General features: G+C 39.7%; 1 protein-coding gene across 5 annotated transcripts in view; it reads right to left on the bottom strand.

The window, feature by feature from the left end:
- Positions 1–17403, bottom strand: part of klc1a (kinesin light chain 1a) — a 41393-nt gene that overhangs the window by 14000 nt on the left and 9990 nt on the right. For all 5 annotated transcript variants that reach the window (XM_034123775.1, XM_034123776.1, XM_034123778.1 and 2 more), the window contains exons 3-10: positions 16262–16492; positions 15714–15792; positions 10886–11114; positions 9672–9759; positions 5891–5992; positions 1844–2017; positions 928–1027; positions 568–620 (exon numbers count right to left, since the gene is read on the bottom strand). In XM_034123775.1, coding sequence (XP_033979666.1) covers positions 568–620; positions 928–1027; positions 1844–2017; positions 5891–5992; positions 9672–9759; positions 10886–11114; positions 15714–15792; positions 16262–16492 — 1056 coding nt within the window. The remainder of the gene's footprint in view (positions 1–567; positions 621–927; positions 1028–1843; positions 2018–5890; positions 5993–9671; positions 9760–10885; positions 11115–15713; positions 15793–16261; positions 16493–17403) is intronic.

Genomic DNA, 17403 nt, shown 5'->3' with positions numbered 1-17403 from the left:
GTGAACTAAAACATGAAGGGAATTGAATATTAAAAGGATGAAAATCAACCCATTTCAAAACTAGACTTTTTTCTAATACCATCAAAGGTATCATGAAGTGGTGTTAAATGATGGGATTATACTGGAGTCAGGATTCCTTCCCTAAAACCGTTTAAACCTCGACTAAAATGAACTCCTGGTTGGGAAATGTCGAGTCCTCACACATGGATGGTTATTCCCAAAACTTAATCTGCTAATCCAACTCTTTGTAAAGTCAATCCTTGCTATTTCATCTTTAATACGATCATGAATCTGGCGGAGCAGTTTAAATGCTGCTCTCAGTGTTACTTAGCATTTTCTTATCTGGTCGTATGTTCCTTCTGGATTGCCGTTCATTGAAATTAAAATGTGTTTAACTACAGTGGTAAATGTGTCAGAAAGTATTATACAATCTTGTGGGCCCACATTAAAACATCAAATTGAGAATATATCGGTTCACATTACAAGAAAATACTGGAATTATACGTGTTTTCCAATTCCATTGAAGTCTGTTTGACAATCTGCGAGGTATGAACAGATATTGCTCACCTTGCTTTGTTCCTCTCTCTCCTCAGCATGCATCCAAATTGGTTTGTTCTCATCTGCAGAGAAACACATGGGAAGAAGTTTATCAGTACTGACGAACATCCACTCAGATAAACAACAGTCACTGGTTCTGAAGTAGTAAACCTTTTTTTATTTTTCAGCTGAAAGGTCATTTTTGTTTACAGCTACGAAAAAATAACAGCAGCCTGAATTTATTAACCTTTATATTAGAAGAATATAAACAGCAGGGGTTGTCAGATATATCAGATCTGTTTGTTTGTGGTATTTGAAGTGAGTCTGGGTGAGATGATACTGGCTGAAATGTGTGTGTACTTGTGTGTATAATCCAGTCACATGTCGTACCATCAACAGAGCCGAACTCCCTCTCGTGAGCGCGGGTCAGGATTTCTTTGTACAGCGTCTCAGCTTGCTTGAACTTGCCCTGCTTCAGGTAACATGACGCCTGAGGAACAAAGAGAACCAGACATTAAGAGTCAGCAGGACACTGTACATGAGACAAAGGCAGTTGCCCTGAGGAGATAAATATTTTAAATAAGTATTTTACGTTTCTTTTTTGCACAAGTACTATTAAGTGACAATTGTGGCATCTAAGTTGTTAAACTTGTTGTATAATTTTCACTTGAACATAATAATTGTGATTAAATCATGGGGTTAAATTATAAAGAGTAGCATTTAAGCTCAATAAAAGTGTTTGGGATGTTTTGAATGTTCAGTAAGAGAAGTAGCATGTTGTAAAATGTGTCACACAAAATGTTTGTTATCACAATTAAAATACCTAAAGTAAAAATGTAGCTCTCATATACTCATTTCTATTTTTTAGTAGAAATCTTGGTTTTTATTCTAGCTATGGCCGAAGACAGGTGTTGAGGTTTTGGCTCAGGTTGCTCTTGGACAGAAAACTATAGAGGCTCTTGCCGATTCAGATTTTGGCCCATATGTAGCTCTTCTTGCCACCTACAAAGCACGAGGATGGCTAATATTACCAATCTTCTAGAGGCACATAAACATATTTTACATTGCCTTTTTTCAGATGTTACTGGGCTTCAGTACTGCAATGTTGATTTTAGGTAGTTAATAAACTCTCATTTGAAATCTATACACAAAACTTAGAATGAAACACAAGTTTAACTGGGCATTAATTTAGCATGTAGCAGCATCTTTAAAATACATTTAAACCCCTTTACTTATTGTTATAATATGAATATAACAAATATCTACTATTAAACCGTTTTTCCTCATCCTAGACTCCACCCCTCACCAGGTTGTTCTTGGTCTTGGCCACGTTGGGGTCGTCGTGACCCAGCTTGGTCTGGTAGATCTCCAGCGCTCTCATGTAGTAGTACTCCACCTCCTCGTACTTGCCCTGGTTCTGACACAGCAGGGCCAGGTTGTTCAGCTGCTTGGCCACATCCGGGTGGTCCTTCCCCAGCACCTGGGACGGAAGCAAGACGAGAGGCGGTTAAAACAACACTCGGTACTTAAACCATAACAAGCTTTAGACGACAACCTGTGTCTGACATTGGGCCATTTGGTCAACAGGGGGTGGAAATACCAACAGCCTGAAACCACCTGATGCCTAGACCTGTTGTGTGTAAAATTGGCTAGAAAACTTTGGAAATCATTCAGTTCTTTCATTTCTGAAAATCCCTCTGGGTCCACCTTTAGGTCCAAATGTTCTTGGAATACAAAGTGGCTTGCCGATATGTTGACTATTGGGAATATTTGTTACATCTCTTGCCAGGTTGCATTGACTTTTGCTCGGCTTTTTACGGTTTCTTTGTGATGTTCCTGCAGTTCAGGTTGAATCTAATATAAGACATGAGAAAAAGATCCCCCAATAACAAACAGTGAACACATAACCTCCTTAATACTTGCTATTGTAGCCCCATAAAACCTGGTTGCCAAATTGGGAATGTAATCTTTTAACTGTTGTTCACAATTCTATCCAACATACAGAGGTGTCTCTGATGGATTTCGACCTGTGGACTATTGACGCGTTTGATTAAATAAAAGCGGAGTCCAGTGGACAAACACATCAATGGAAGAACAAACAGCATTATTATTTTAAATAACGATATTCCCCCCTATCTCTGCACACAGCCAAAAGAAGCACCACGATTTTTATTTTTAAGTGGATGTGATTTTGTCGATATGTGCTGACTGAGTAGCCATTAGTGGCAAGTGCAGTAAGCTTGAAAGAGATGCAGAATTATCTCCAGGGAATAGGTGGCCAGACCTAGAAAACTGTAGACAGGGTTTTCACTGAGACTGACTGACCATCAAAGAAAAGGAGACCAGGGAGAGTAAGAGGGAAATGAACATGCAGACAAGAGAGGGAAAGAAGAGGAGACAGGCTTAGACCTCAAATCTCATTTCCTTCCTTGCACTTCCCCTTTGAAAGAGGATGAAAGAGTAGAGAATGCAAAAGAGAAAATGGCATTAGGTCAGAGAAAGACAGTTCTCCCTGCAGCATTGAGAAACCACTTCAGAAAAAACACGATGGGAGGGAGTGCAGAGGAAAATCTGAGAAAGAAAGCACTTGATGTGAAAAATGAAAGAGTATCAGAGATATAAGTCAAGACCTTTGGGGGAGATTTGGCTTTAGATTATTAAAGAATATGTCTGTAGGAGGTCTGAAATCAAACCCTTACAGGATCCTCCCCCTCAGTTTTGAAGATCTCTGATCCACATGATGGTGCAGAGATATCTACCTACAGTATTTACTCAGTCTCCTTCTTTGCATCACACATCTGACAGCTCTCCTGTAAACATCGTTAGCTAGAAAAGGATTGCCATAAGCCATGCTTGACGGTGAGGTCTGGGTCACCGAGGAATTGATTGTGTTTATTGATGGCTGTCATGTTTTGAAATACCAAAAGTGCTGCAGTGTGAAGTGGTTTCTGGGAAGCTTTTGGAAACACTACTTTCATCTTAAATTAAGCCGAAGAGCCTCTACTTACAGGGCATCGACTGAATCTGTCTTTTATCCAAATATTTACTGGATATGGGGATTTCTGAGAAATTCAGGATATAGTTTCTATCCCTCTGTGACAGACTAACATATTTCAACAAAGAAGTCTGGACAAAGAGACAGTTAGCAGCAGGTAGGGCTTCAGTTTTCAGCTCAAGGACATTTGAGCAGACAAGAATACTGCTGTTCTAGTCAAAATACAGCCAGATTAAATCGTTGTTACGTGCTTTGAGTTAGAGAAAAAATTCCACTGTTATCCAAAGTTTTAGATTTAAACTTCAGACAATTCAGTGAGAGAAGTTTATGCGTATTCTGTCCTCATTTTGAGACAGAATTTAATTATTCTTTTCCATTCAAGAAGGAAAAGGCTGGCAATGTGTTACACTTTTCCTATCAGGCTTTTTTTATGAAGGCTCAATTAGAGCAGGTCACTGTAGAAATAAATCAAACAATCAAACAAACTGTTGCATTTCCTAGAGACCATTTTCACTATATGGTACCCTAGTGGGTAATTGGTGTTTTAAGTGGGATTGAGTCGAATACAAATTCTATATTATTCCTTTAATAGAATGTTTAGTGGCAATATAGTTTGGAACATTTTGTATATTCTTCAGTCATTGTCATTAGGTGACAACTTATCCAAACACTTATTAGATTGCATTTGGAACAAAATCATACTTCTATAGAAAATATGGATATTCATTATGAATACTTCATATAACCACTTGGATCAGTATCAGATCTGGATTCCTAACGTGAAACAAAGCGCAGAATCCTCCTGGATTCAGCAACAAAATGTTTGAATGTCTGACTATAGTAGTCAAAATGTTTTATATCAGTTTATAGCTCATCCCCATCTCCCTGATGCCAAGCAAACTCGCTGGTAAGCCGAGTTTACCTGAGCTTCTTTAAAAAGGCAAACTGTCAGTAGAAGCTTTCTGATTCAGCAGCTCTGCAGCAGCCACCTCGCCTGTGCAGGGAAAACTCAGCTGCAAATCCTTTAGCTTAAGCGAAAGCATTATCATTTGAGTTTAAGTAGCAAAAGAAAAAAAAATGAAACCGCTCAGCTTAACCAAAGCTGACGTCTCATACTCAGAGGAGTGAAAAAGAGAGCGAAGGAGAAATGTTCAAAGGCAGGAGCCGAGGATGGAGAGAGTAGTGAGTGAGAAATGTTGTCTGCACTTTTAGGATTGTTGAGCAGCATCTCTGTAAGCACCAAACTAGAGGTCAGACACAATAAAGATGATTATCTCCACTGATCTATTTACAGGCTGTCCTATGATCCACTTTCTTGAGTCAAGAAAGAACAATGCAAGTCTAATAAGCGGACATTACAATGAAATACTAAGAACATGGGTGAAGAAGCAAAGCAGGTTACATTTCTTATGCATTTAGTCAAGACACAAGACCAATTAGGAGAGTATAGAGGGAAAGGGAAGTGGTTTGCATGGGTATTTAAAAGTGACATTAGGAAGTTGGATTATGATGTCTCTACCAATATCAAAGTCAAAGCAAGGGATTTCATTGGGTGCTTATATTATGTCATGTAAAAGATATGTTTGGTCTTAATGGGACTAGTGACTTTCATCACACAGCAGAGAGAATGGAGCCTGTTTTCATCCAGCTTAGATTTGCTGGGTTGCAGAGTATGAACACCGTGCATCTATTGCAGTTACCCTTTCTAAGGTTTCTTCCATTTTTCTCCCTATTAAAAGTTTTTTTTTTAATTATTTCCTTATATGGAACGGGGGTAAAAAAAGACGGATTTTTTTTTTTAACTAACTAACCCCAAGTCCATGCGGGTAATTTGTGATATGTAATTTTGGGCCATATAAATATAATTGATTTTGCTTGCCATCTACAACTGATCAAATCAAATGACATCATTTCAGGCAAAATATGCATCATTGGATAGAGATGAGAAGATGCTTTTGTATACTTTTGTGTGAAATCAAACAAAGAATTTGGAGTATTAAATCCTTCAATGTCATAACTGTATACTTCTTCAAATGAAAGCTTAACAGGATGTAGAAACATTAAGCATTTGTCCTCCATTCTGTAGCCTTACAGCTCAAGGGTACCATCTTGAGTGATATATCCAGTGCTTAGTGTTTCACTGCTGTTTGCCTAAATAGGACACACAGTTTGTCTGAAAGTGAAGCGAAAGTAAACTTTAGTTTCAAAGTGAAAGCTTAACGCCTGGTGAAGAACAAACTGACCATGTGTTGGCTGTGGAGAACAAGTATAAAACATCTGCTTCGTCATGGCTTCCTATCATGTGTTTAACAGCTTCTGAATCAGTTTTTTCATGGTGTTAGATGACCTTTGACCTACCTTTTCTCTGATCTCCAGCGCCCTCTTGCACAGGGGCTCTGCTTCCTTGTACTTCCCCCTCTTCCCATACAGGACAGCCAGGTTATTAAGTGTGGCAGCGACCTGACAGGAACACAAACATTATTCATTATTATGTTGTTTTCCAATCCTGGTCTTAATCATCATCACCCATGATGCCCATCAACCGCGAGACTCCGCCATTGATCTGGTGAGAGAGTAATTAACAAGGAGGAAGAAGACGTGCGGGAACAGGAAGTGATTATGGTGGGCTGTAATTTGCTCCAAATTCGTCATACATCTGATTTGGATCAGTCAGCAGGAGGGAGCCTGCAGCGGTGCCGGGAGGACACCTCTGATCTCTGATTCAGACGGGCTCTGGGGGCCATGTGGGCAGAGTGGGAGGAAGGAAGGGGTGAGGGTGGAGGGGGGAGATGGAGTTTGTTACGGAGTGAAGCAGTGATAGAGAGAAAGGAGAGTAACAAGACGAGCAGCGTAAAAGAATAAAAAGGTTCCCTAAAGAAAATGTCTTGCTTTTTGAAATTTGATTTTTGTTCAGTATCATTTATGATGATTCTCTCTTTTCTTCACAACCTATAAGAATGCTCTCTAAAAAAGGTGAAAACTGTTTCTCAAATACAACAATATAAGAGAAGATGAAGATCTTGTGTTCCATGACATACTGTAGCAGATCAGTCAATCTATCTTTTGCCTGGAAGACAATAAAAAGCAACAAAAAACCCTAGTTTTCTTGACTTGAATGCGGCTGAAACGTTTTTTTTTACATGCAGACAACTTGAGAGCCGGATGCTGTTGCTGTTCAACACGTAGGAAAGAACAACAATAAGAAGCTTCTTGTCTCTGACCTTCTTGCTCTTTGGGGCACAGCAGCACTCAGCTGGGGGCCCTTAACTATTTCCATACGTTCCCCTGGAAAGACTACAGTCTGTCCGAGGATGTCGGTTCACTAACCTCCACCTTTCAAACCTCCCTCACCAGGAAGGTGACAATGCACATTCCTAGGATTCAGTCTTCACCATGCCAAGAGTGAACCCTCGACCTGCCGCCCAACTGGCAAAGCTATAGACCACCCAACTAGTTCCTATGTAAACATAAAGTATGTGTGTTGGTGGAAAGATTGTGAGGTTTGAACCTGATTCAGGCATTAATAGGCAGAATTCAACATTAGGTTTGTTAATGATCACCTGGATGGAATCTTCTAAATATCTAACTTTTAAAATAGCGCAAAGGAAAAAAAATTGATGGAAAGAAGATTAGAAATAGGTGGGATTCAAAGTGAAAGGTGTGAGGAATTTGTGTCAAATAACTGGCTATATTATTGCCAAAACTAAGATTTCTTGATGATGAAATCACTAAGAAATACAACAAATTCGAAGAGAACAGATCAGGGCCTGCTGGCAGGATGGCAGGATGGAGGTGGGAGAGGGGGGGTGGGGAGGGCTAACCTCAGTTTCACAAAGTAGAGAGGGATGGAGGTCCAGACAGAGACACAGTCCTGCTGGGGTTAACACAGTTAGTCGACGATTGTGATTGATGATTGTCTCACTTTTAAACGTCATGTCAATAACCTGCTTAAAAAACTGAGGGTTAGACTAGGTTTCTTCTACAGGAACAAGTCCTGTTTCTCGCTCGAGGCCAGAAAAAGGCTAGTCACTGTGACCTTTTTACCTGTGCTGGACTATGGTGATCTGATTTATATGAATGCACCTGCCAATTGCCTGGTCAAGTTAGATGCTGCGTATCACAGTGCACTGAGATTTGTGACAAACTGTAAAGCATTAACTCATCACTGTACTCTGCAAGGGCTGGTCTGCCTTCACTAACTGTACGGAGGCTCAGTCACTGGTACATTTTTATATATAAAGCCATGTTAGGGAAACTTCCATCCGACATCTGCTCCCTGATCTCACGGCGAATTGTAAGTGGCTACTGCCTGAGATCGCATGCTGTGGTTTTATTAAATGTGCCAACTGCTAGGACTGTCTTAGGGAAGATAGCATTTAGATGCGCAGCTCCACTGTCCTGGAATAGTCTGCAATTAAAATGGAAACTGAGCAATCTGGTGCCACTAAATGTTTTCTTAAAGCTCGGTTGGATGCTACTGAATCGGAAGCTGTTGGTACCTGTGCATGTGGATAGTATGTAATTTGTAATCCCTGTAATGCTACTGTATGATGTCCTTTTGTTGCTCTGTTATGTTTTTAATGTTTCATGTGGAACCTACTTGAGCAGGTCTCCCTTGAAAAAGAGATCAATGATCTCAATGGGATACAACCTGGATAAATAAAGGTTTGAAATGAAATGAAATGAAAAGGTAATGGGCTCTGAGAAAAACAGTGTGTTAAATATTTATGGAATCTGCCGTGTCCAGACTGCAGTCACAACCCTGGAAAGATATATTAAAATGGTGTTTGGAAGAGAAAAGTGTGATTACAAATACATCATTTAGATTGTCTGAGGAGCATTAAACATTAAAACTGTACGAGGTGTACTTCTGGAGAACAGAAGTGTTGTTATTGATAGTCTAAAATGGAGAAATCTTAGGTATTAGGTAAGGTATTACATAACAATTATGTAAAATGCAAATGGTCGATTAATGGAAATTCTGACTGTAAACAAGTTAAAGCTGTTGTTTAGATAAGATGCTTACCATGTTCAGAAATATACTTTTATAAAAACGTATTTTCCAACAAGTACATTGGATCTTGGAGCACCACCTAGCAACTCTGAAACTTATTCTAGCTTCATGGGCTCTCTAATAAGGATAAATGCATCAAAACAGTCATTCAAACACTATTTTGGCTGCACTGTTATTTTGGCTGTCAGAGTTGTTCTATGCGTTACCTGAGGGGGAACAGGGTAAATGTTTTTAAATGAATTGTATTGATCTTCTGAGGGGGAAACCAGGACACTGCAGCAGCCAAAAATAGGTGAATAAAAAAGGGTATGGGTAATGGGTAACAGTGTCTAACAAGATAAAGATGTCTTATTTTCTTTTACATAAATGTACTAACTCGGTTAAAGGGTTAAGAAATCAATTTTTAGAGCTCTATATTTTCAAGGAATAGTTTGACATTTTGGGAATAGGCTTATTTGCTTTCTTTATGAGAGTGAGATGAGAAGATCAAAACCAATTCCTTGTTAATACAGTTATAATAAAGCAACAGCAACACAGCGACCAGTTAGCTTAGCATAAAAACAACTGGACATAGCTAGCCTGGCTCTAGCAAAAATATACAAAACTAGACCATAAGCAACGGCATATAAAGTCTCATAAAACCACACATTGTTTATTTAAGCTTCAATTATTGTATGGATAAAATAAACGAGGTAAACATAGTAATTAGATATTTTTGGATGTGTTGGTAGGCTTTTGTAGAGCAAGGCTAGCGGTTTTTAGTTTGTATGCTTAGCTCAGCAATGCATGTAATTGCTGTCGCTTCATATTTACCATACAAACATTAGTGGCAACAATCTTGTCATCTAACTCTGAGCAAAACAAATGCTGTTCAGAAATGATAATTATCTCTTTATTGTCGCACACATGGATCACGTTGCTAAGGTATTACTTTTTTGTTAGGTTTAAATGTTTCAATGAGTATTTATTTAATAGTATTTGCTATTTTATGTACTATTCTGTACCTTAATGTAAGGAAAATCCACCCTACAAACTACTATGTTAATTTAAAATACAGGATAACAACTCTAGATGACTATAATTCAGATAAATCTCTGGGTGTTATGTCGAGACAGATGCACTTACAGCTGGATGGTCCCGGCCGAGGGTCTTCTCTCTGATGGCCAGAGCATCATTCAGCAGGTTGGCTGCCTCCTTATATTTGTTCTGATCCCTGAAACAGACAGAAGCAGACAGAGTGAGACAGGAAAAACAGACAGAGATGGATAGACAAGCACACAAAGAAGAGAAACATAAACTATGCTAACAACTTCCACTAACAGCCCATTATTTTCAGGCAACAAGGTCCAAATAGCTTTGCAGCAGTTCCCACAGTCAATGCAACAAACTGCTGACAACAAGGCGACCCTCTCTCTCTCCTGACTAGTCACTGCACTCACTATTCAATGGATAAGATTTGTGATAGTAAGAAACCAAGGGGTCCAACTCCTGTAAAACACTTGAGTCTTTTCTTCCTTTCTTCCTTTCTTCTTGAGCTGGGAAATCAACACTTCCCCGATTCTATTACAGTACTGTAAATCTTTTGGCTGTGTCTGCTATGTTTGCTTTGTTCCACTTCTGACGTAGAAAGGCATCCAACGACCATTGGGGAGGTCCTATATTAGAGGCCTGTCCCACAATGCTTTGAGGGTTGTTAGCAAGAGGTTTCAAGGGACATGCCACTGTGTTGTGATGGTGACAAACAGACAACATGCTGTTACCATTATCACATCTTACTCTGTGGTAAAAAGCCACATTTTAGTAGGATTTTAAGGGTTTTCGAATTTTGCTAGGAGAGCAGCAGGGTTGAAAACACTCCTTTCATTGAAAACTACCAAAACATTATCACAATTTTCACTAACAGACTCAAATAAGAAGTCCTGGAGCTGCTTGTAAAATAGTCAGAGTAGCCCGGTACTTCAAAGATTTACAAGCTAGTAAAGACTTGTTTTCATGGTGCAAACAGGGTGATGTAAGAAACAGAGGAGTAATTAAAAACTAGTCCTAGCACTGACTGCAGTTGTTTGATTTATCATCAAAGGGACTTGACAGAGAAAAAATATATTATCTTAAACTTGCCATGTGTTAAAAATCTATGAAATATTCCCCCTAAACTGATTAAACAATCAAAAATTAAACAAAAATCAAGGTGAAGCATTCTGGCTTTATATGCATTCTCAGTTATATAAGCCCCTCTGCCATTTTGCAGATAAACTCCTGCATTGCTGTATGTCCAGGACCCTATTTCCAAAACCACAACTGCAATCCGGGCCCCGAGATAAATGATTTGGTAGACCGACCTGTAAACAAGGGCGAGGATGTTGAGCATGGTGGCCACGTCTGGGTGGTCGTGTCCAGAGGTCTTCTCCAGGTCTTCCAGGGCCTGTTTGCAGAGCGGCACGGCCACCTCGTAGCGGCCCTGCGAGGCGTACTGGATCACCAGGTTGTGCAGGGTCCTCAGGCGGGCCGGGATCTCGTAGCCCCCCTGCTGAGCAGCCGCTGCTGCAGCACTGCCATGAGACGGCTGGACTGTGGACACACGGAGGAAAGAGGAAGAAAAGATTAAGTCAGGACACACACCTCAGGGATTTTGAACATTTAAATATAATTGCATGCACTTAATACATAATCCAGAAAGCAAAGGATTATATTAGACCCATTTATAAAAATCCTTAAAAGGACAAGTTATGTATAAAATACAGATAATTTTGATTCTATTTTGTGGGTCAAAGTTAATACCTCAACAAACAAACAAACACAGGGCTGGCTGTAAACATATGTCCAACAAACAAGATTATTCACGCATAAACAATGTCCTCATTCTGCTACGATGCACAGAACATTCTGCAGTGTCAGGAGGACGTGATGAAGAATCTCTCTCATGCAGTATTTCTGTCTCTGTAGGAGTGTGTGAGTGAGTGTGTAAGCATGTGTGTGTGTGTGTGTGTGTGTGTGTGTGTGTGTGTGTGTGTGTGTGTGTGTGTGTGTGTGTGAGTGTGTGTGTGCAAGAGGTCAGCAAACCCCCTCATTGGGTTTCTTATGAAAAAATAGCAGGCAGCGCTAAATTTACTCTCAAGGAGAGCTGCTGGTGATTGGAGTGGGAACGCCAACGGCAGAGATAACAATCAACATCATGTGATACTCAGTGTGTGAACTGCAGATAATCACTTTGCATTGATTCATTTGCCAATTATTTTCTAAGAAATTTGAATTATACAGTTTTAAATGTTTGAGACATAAAGTATTGCATATTTTTATAGTAAAAATATGTTTATATATATTTTTTAATATTTGTGATTCTTGACCTTAGATGCGTTTTCTTTTACGGTGGTTATTTTTATGCACCAAAATGCTAATTCATTGTAGTGTATGTGAAAACTTACTTGGTAATGAACCTGATTCTGATTCCAATTCTGGGGTTAGTGAAATTGTTAAAAAAATGCGAAAGTCGTTATGCTAAGAAGTTAGAAAGCAAAATCATCTCAATTAAGAAGCTGGATCTCATGCTCTGCTTTCTACAATTATTTTAAACATTTTAATGGAGGTGCAACACTCAATCCTTGGATCGCCCCTTTAACAAATGCTGCTATGGGAGCAAGACACCAAATCTCCACAAGCTCATTCAGTAACTAACTATGTATAACATAGTAAGCTAAATGACTGAAATGTAAATATTTGGACACAAACACAGTGCATAAGCCTGAGGACAGCAGAGCGGTCATCATAATCATCTTATTTCCTGCTGACAGCAATTCAACAAAACCTCAAAAGCGTAGGAATAAGCTTGAGGATGAAAGACATCCAATCTAATCCACAATACACACACAACCACACCCACACCCACACAGCCACATTGAGTCTCAGGAAGCTCTCTTTCACACATAGAAGATTAATGCCATACGATACTGCATTTCTTCAACATGCACCTACCAGCCCCCCCTTCAATTTCCCCATTTGAATAAAAGAACACACACATTTCCTCGAGTCTGCTAAAATGCTAATTCGATTTTTTACTTTTATTTAATCTCATAAAAGGAGGAGAAATTGAAGTTTGAAACCAATAAACTACTGCTTCCCTACCCTCCAGGCCACCTCCCATATGCTTGTTATTTATAGTCCTTTGCTTATACCATCCACAATGTAGCGTCTACATAGTATTTACTTAAGCGCTGATGTAGGTGTGAGCAGGAATATGCGGGTGTGTGCAACAATGAAACATGTTTATGTGTAAATGGGTGTGGGCGCATAATTATTGCATGACAACAGTCCTACTTTTTAAAACCTCACTTGTAATTACCAACCGTTTATTGAGTGCCTGAAAACAATTCCTGAGTTTGAAATTCATCTTTCATTACTGGAAAAACCGGGGATCAGATACATTTAGGAAAATAAAAACACATTTCCACAACAACTATTTTAAAGAGGCCCTTTTATGCTTTTGGGGGCTTGGTCTGCAAATCCCTGTGTTCCCTCCAGAGGGAGTTTCTCTCCCACACACCATTCCCCCCCCTGCCCGAAACACCTCCATTGGACTCCTTTGTTTACTTCTGTAACATAATGACATCACTTTGTAACACTCGTGCTCAAACACATTGTACGTGATGAGGCTGAGGGACGGACGGGACATCTCTAAGCAGTTGACCAATCACAGCAAAGCCGGCCAGCTAACCAATCAGAGCAGACTTGACTTGACTCTGTTTCAGACAGAGGGTAAAAAGAGGTGCTGCAGCACAGGCAGTATGAGAAAAATACATTTTTGAATATTAAAGCATGGAACAAATAAATTAAAACAAATATTTCTAAACAAATCTCCTGCCCGTCCTTTTCTATGGCTTTTTGATATATAGCATTTACGCTGATGTCTCTATCTTAATAACTCAGAAGAGAAACTTTAAATCAATATGCAGTATTGACCTCTACAGTCAGTGACACGCCTTCTATTGAGATTTATGCTGTAGAATGTAAATCCTATGTTCCCCATAGTCCCCGACGTAACTCACAGCTATACTCTATTAAATTCTGTCTCCCCTGTTGAGTCATAACTCATATTCAGTCCGTGCTGCTCAACACAGCAAAGGATTTATTCACACTGCTAGAGAAAATGCTGAAAATTGTATAATGAAGCCAGTTTTCCATGTAGTCTTAAAATTAGACACAATATACTGAAATCAGCCTGCTTCCTCAGCTCTAAAACCTGCACTCCAGTCAGAATGTCAGCCAAAACATCAAGAAGTCTGGGTCAAAACCTAAAATCACACCAACGAATAACCATAAGAGAAGGGAATTACCACTGAGCATCAACCGTGGCAAAGCTGGAGAACAAGCTGTTCATTGTAAAAAAAGAAGTGAAACTTAATATCTTCAGTTGAGGAAGAGCATCAGACGCAAATGTGTAGCTGACATTTTCGTTTCTTGATCTTTCTGACTCACAAAAGGACACAGCTGGCGTTGTTCTATATTGGAGTTATTGTCAAAGCCAATTTCCCCTTTCTCATCATTTCTTTCTAAAATATATGAAACTATGATATGGTTATCAAGACTGAATTACATTTTTAAAAAAGGTAAAACATGTATTACTCTCTTTCAAAATGTTCTGCTAGATATACTTTAATCTCATTCTAATTCAAACCTCCTACTTGAGCGATGTATTCAACAGTTTGACAAAGGGGTAAAGTGAACAAAGCTGCAGTCTGACTCATAGACTGATCTGCAGGAGTTAAAGAGTGTGAAGCAGTCTGCTGTCTATTTTGTCCCCAATTGAAACTGGCTGAGGAGGGAGCCAAATAGGAATCAACTGGGTGCAAAAAAGGGTTTAAAACTCTTTCAATGCCAAGTTTGGGAACAAAGTGTTTGCAGTTGTTTGTGGGGACCAGAGGCTTGTGGGTGGCTCTGTCAGTTGTCCCAAACAACATTCAAAGACCAACGATTTACTTCTTTAAATTCAGCCAGACTAGTGCCATAGCTCTTCTGGTGGGGTTTTGGTTTAAAATGAAGTTATAATACCTGTCAAATGCTGCTTTTGTATTGGGTTTTACAAAGAAGAACATTCTTTACATGGTCCCAAATATTTAAATGATTGTCATTTTATTCACTATTGGAGTATTTTGCCTAATATTATTTACCCTAGATACAGCCACACTAAAAAGGACACACTTTATATACCCGGAACTACAGTATATTACAGCAATCTGTTTTCACCCCATTTGGCCTTCCTCCAGGTTAAACCAGGTCCTGACTAATGGGCCTTTACAGTCAACACAGCTTTACTGTCTCGGCTACTGAGCTGCTGAAAGACCAGCCCTTCAAACACAGAGGGAAGGGGTGGACATGAGAAGTGGGAGAAAAGACAGTCAGAGCGGGGCAGAAAACCATAAAGTAGACAGAGTTGAAGAATCAAAGATTAATGAGGCTTCAGAAAAGTTCAGAAAAGCACGAGAAACCTGCTACTGTATATTATGTGATATATATTCTGACTGGTGGCATTCACTGACTGGACTTTAGTATTATATGAGTGTTGCCGGGGGAAAAGAGAATGAATGTATCTTACAGCAGTGACATTTTCAAAATGACTGCAACCTTCAGAACAATTATACTTTTCAGAAAAAAAAACATGCACATTCAGAGATGGATTTTTGATAGCAGTAAACAGAAGCAAAACGTATTTAGCCACCTAAAAGTGATCACCATATTAAGAACCTTTGTCACTGCTTTTTCTTGCTGCCCTTTTTAACGGGGAGCCAAAGATGTTATCTTTTTTCTCTTTTAAGCCACCAGACCCCCTTGACAAGAACAGTTATTGTACCTTGCAAAACACAGAAAATCAAAGATGGCGTGTATGTGTTTTTTGCTTGGTCATCCCATCCACAGCAGTACATATTCTCTAGCCATCTACTGTAATACACTGACTATAGACTGTATAGAGGACCTCATACAACCCCACTTGGAACTATCCTTTTCACTTTGTTAAAGCTGAAGTTAACTATGTCTTTCAACTTTTCTATATCACAACTATCTTTCCACTTGACTATCTTTGACACCCTTTCAATTAAATCTACGTCCCAAGGCCAGGGACTTAATTTCATTTCTTGGCCATGAGTAGATGGAGAAAGAGGAGGGAGGAACACTTACTGCCTGGAGCTTGGTCGTCGTGGTCATCTGGGAAGAGATCATCCAGATTCTCTTTACTGGAATCAGAGTCCTTCTCATCCTGAGAGGGGAGCCGTGGAGGGAGAGAAAGATGAGGAAGTAAATTAACAAACTGACTCTGAATTCATAGAAGAGCATTACAAACGTCTTATTCATGTGCTGATGCAGTCGTTCTGTAGTCTGGGTCCAGGCAAGCACATTTCAAAGTGTTAAGATATCTGAGATTGTATATATTGATAACATTTAATCGACTTTAAAGCCCAAAAATAGAACGTATTCACTGGGAGAGAAGGTACAGAAGGGAATAGGAAACTTTGAAAGGAAGATACAGACTGCACTCATATAAAAGCAGAACATCTATGAAGTGTGGAGCTTCTTCAGAAACTTGTATCAAGTGTTACTGAACCACTTAAGGATAGCTTGATACCTTATTTCCTTTTTGGATTGACTTGAAATCCAGGATTGAACTAAACTTTTCTGCCATATTTCTTAAGAACATCTTAAGCATGCTAACTTTGAAGAAGACTTACAGATGGGGACAAGTCCTCGTCGTACTTCTTCAGCTGGTTCATGAACTCCAGGTGCTTCTTCTCCTCCTCCAGCTGTGCGACGCTCTGCTCGCTCTTCTGCAGTTTCTGCTGCGTCCCGGCCAGCTCGTCCCTCAGCCACTGGTTCTCCTGGCAGAGCCGGCGCACCTGAGCCCGCAGCTTCTGCTTCTCCGACTCCACCGAGCTCAGGTGGCTCGACAGCGCCATCATAACCTGGAACAAGGCAAAGGGAGGGTTGTTATCACGCTAGTGCTGCTTCAAAGGTCACTAATAATCTCATCACATCATTTGGATGTTTGGAGTCTTTGGGGGTGATATATTCCCTGTATCCCTGAGCTACGGTCCTTGAACATGATCTCATTTGTATGAGTTGGCTTCAGGGGTGTCAAACTCAAATACACAGTGGGCCAAAATAAAAAAAATCGGTACTAGTCGAGGGCCGGACTGGTTCAATGTTTATTGCAAAACTTATTGAAATGAACTTATTGCACATATTAAACCTGGAACTAACAAAGCTTAAATGATTGCCTATAAAAACAACATTAAACATTAAATAATCAGTTGCATTCATTTCTTATGGCTCTATCTGCAGAGTCATTTCTTAGGATTACATTTTCCCACAGGCCAACAACAGCTGCCAAAAAACAATTTCCTCAAAGAAAAAAACAAACATGCCCTGTTGTCGCAAGAAAAAAAGTGCAGAAGGAAACATCCATTAAACTCAGTTTGCTGCTCTGTGATGCACACTAAGCCAGATACTTGGCATCTCATCTTGGGTGCAAGTTCATCAATGTTTGGGGTCAGGCTCTGAGCTGAGGAAATCCTCAGGATTGAGTGAAGATGTGCGGGCCAGATCTAATAGTAATTAGAAATTATCCTGCGAGCCGAAATTAAATCCACCAAGGGCCTGATTTGGCCCCCGGGCCTTGAGTTTGACACATGTGGAACAACCTCTTAACAATATTCATGATTATCCTCAGTCACCCCTAGCTACAATCATCCTGTGCTGATCTGAAAAACCCCTGCAAATCCTATGAAATTCAAGAATATCTTAATATGTTAAAATATCATTACACCAGAATCTTTCAAAAGAGGCCAAACGTATACCAAACCTTATAACTTAC

The sequence above is a fragment of the Trematomus bernacchii genome, unplaced genomic scaffold (genome assembly GCF_902827165.1).
Source record: "Trematomus bernacchii unplaced genomic scaffold, fTreBer1.1, whole genome shotgun sequence".
Taxonomy (NCBI): Eukaryota; Metazoa; Chordata; class Actinopteri; order Perciformes; family Nototheniidae; genus Trematomus; species Trematomus bernacchii.
This window is presented reverse-complemented; position numbering and strand designations above follow the sequence as displayed.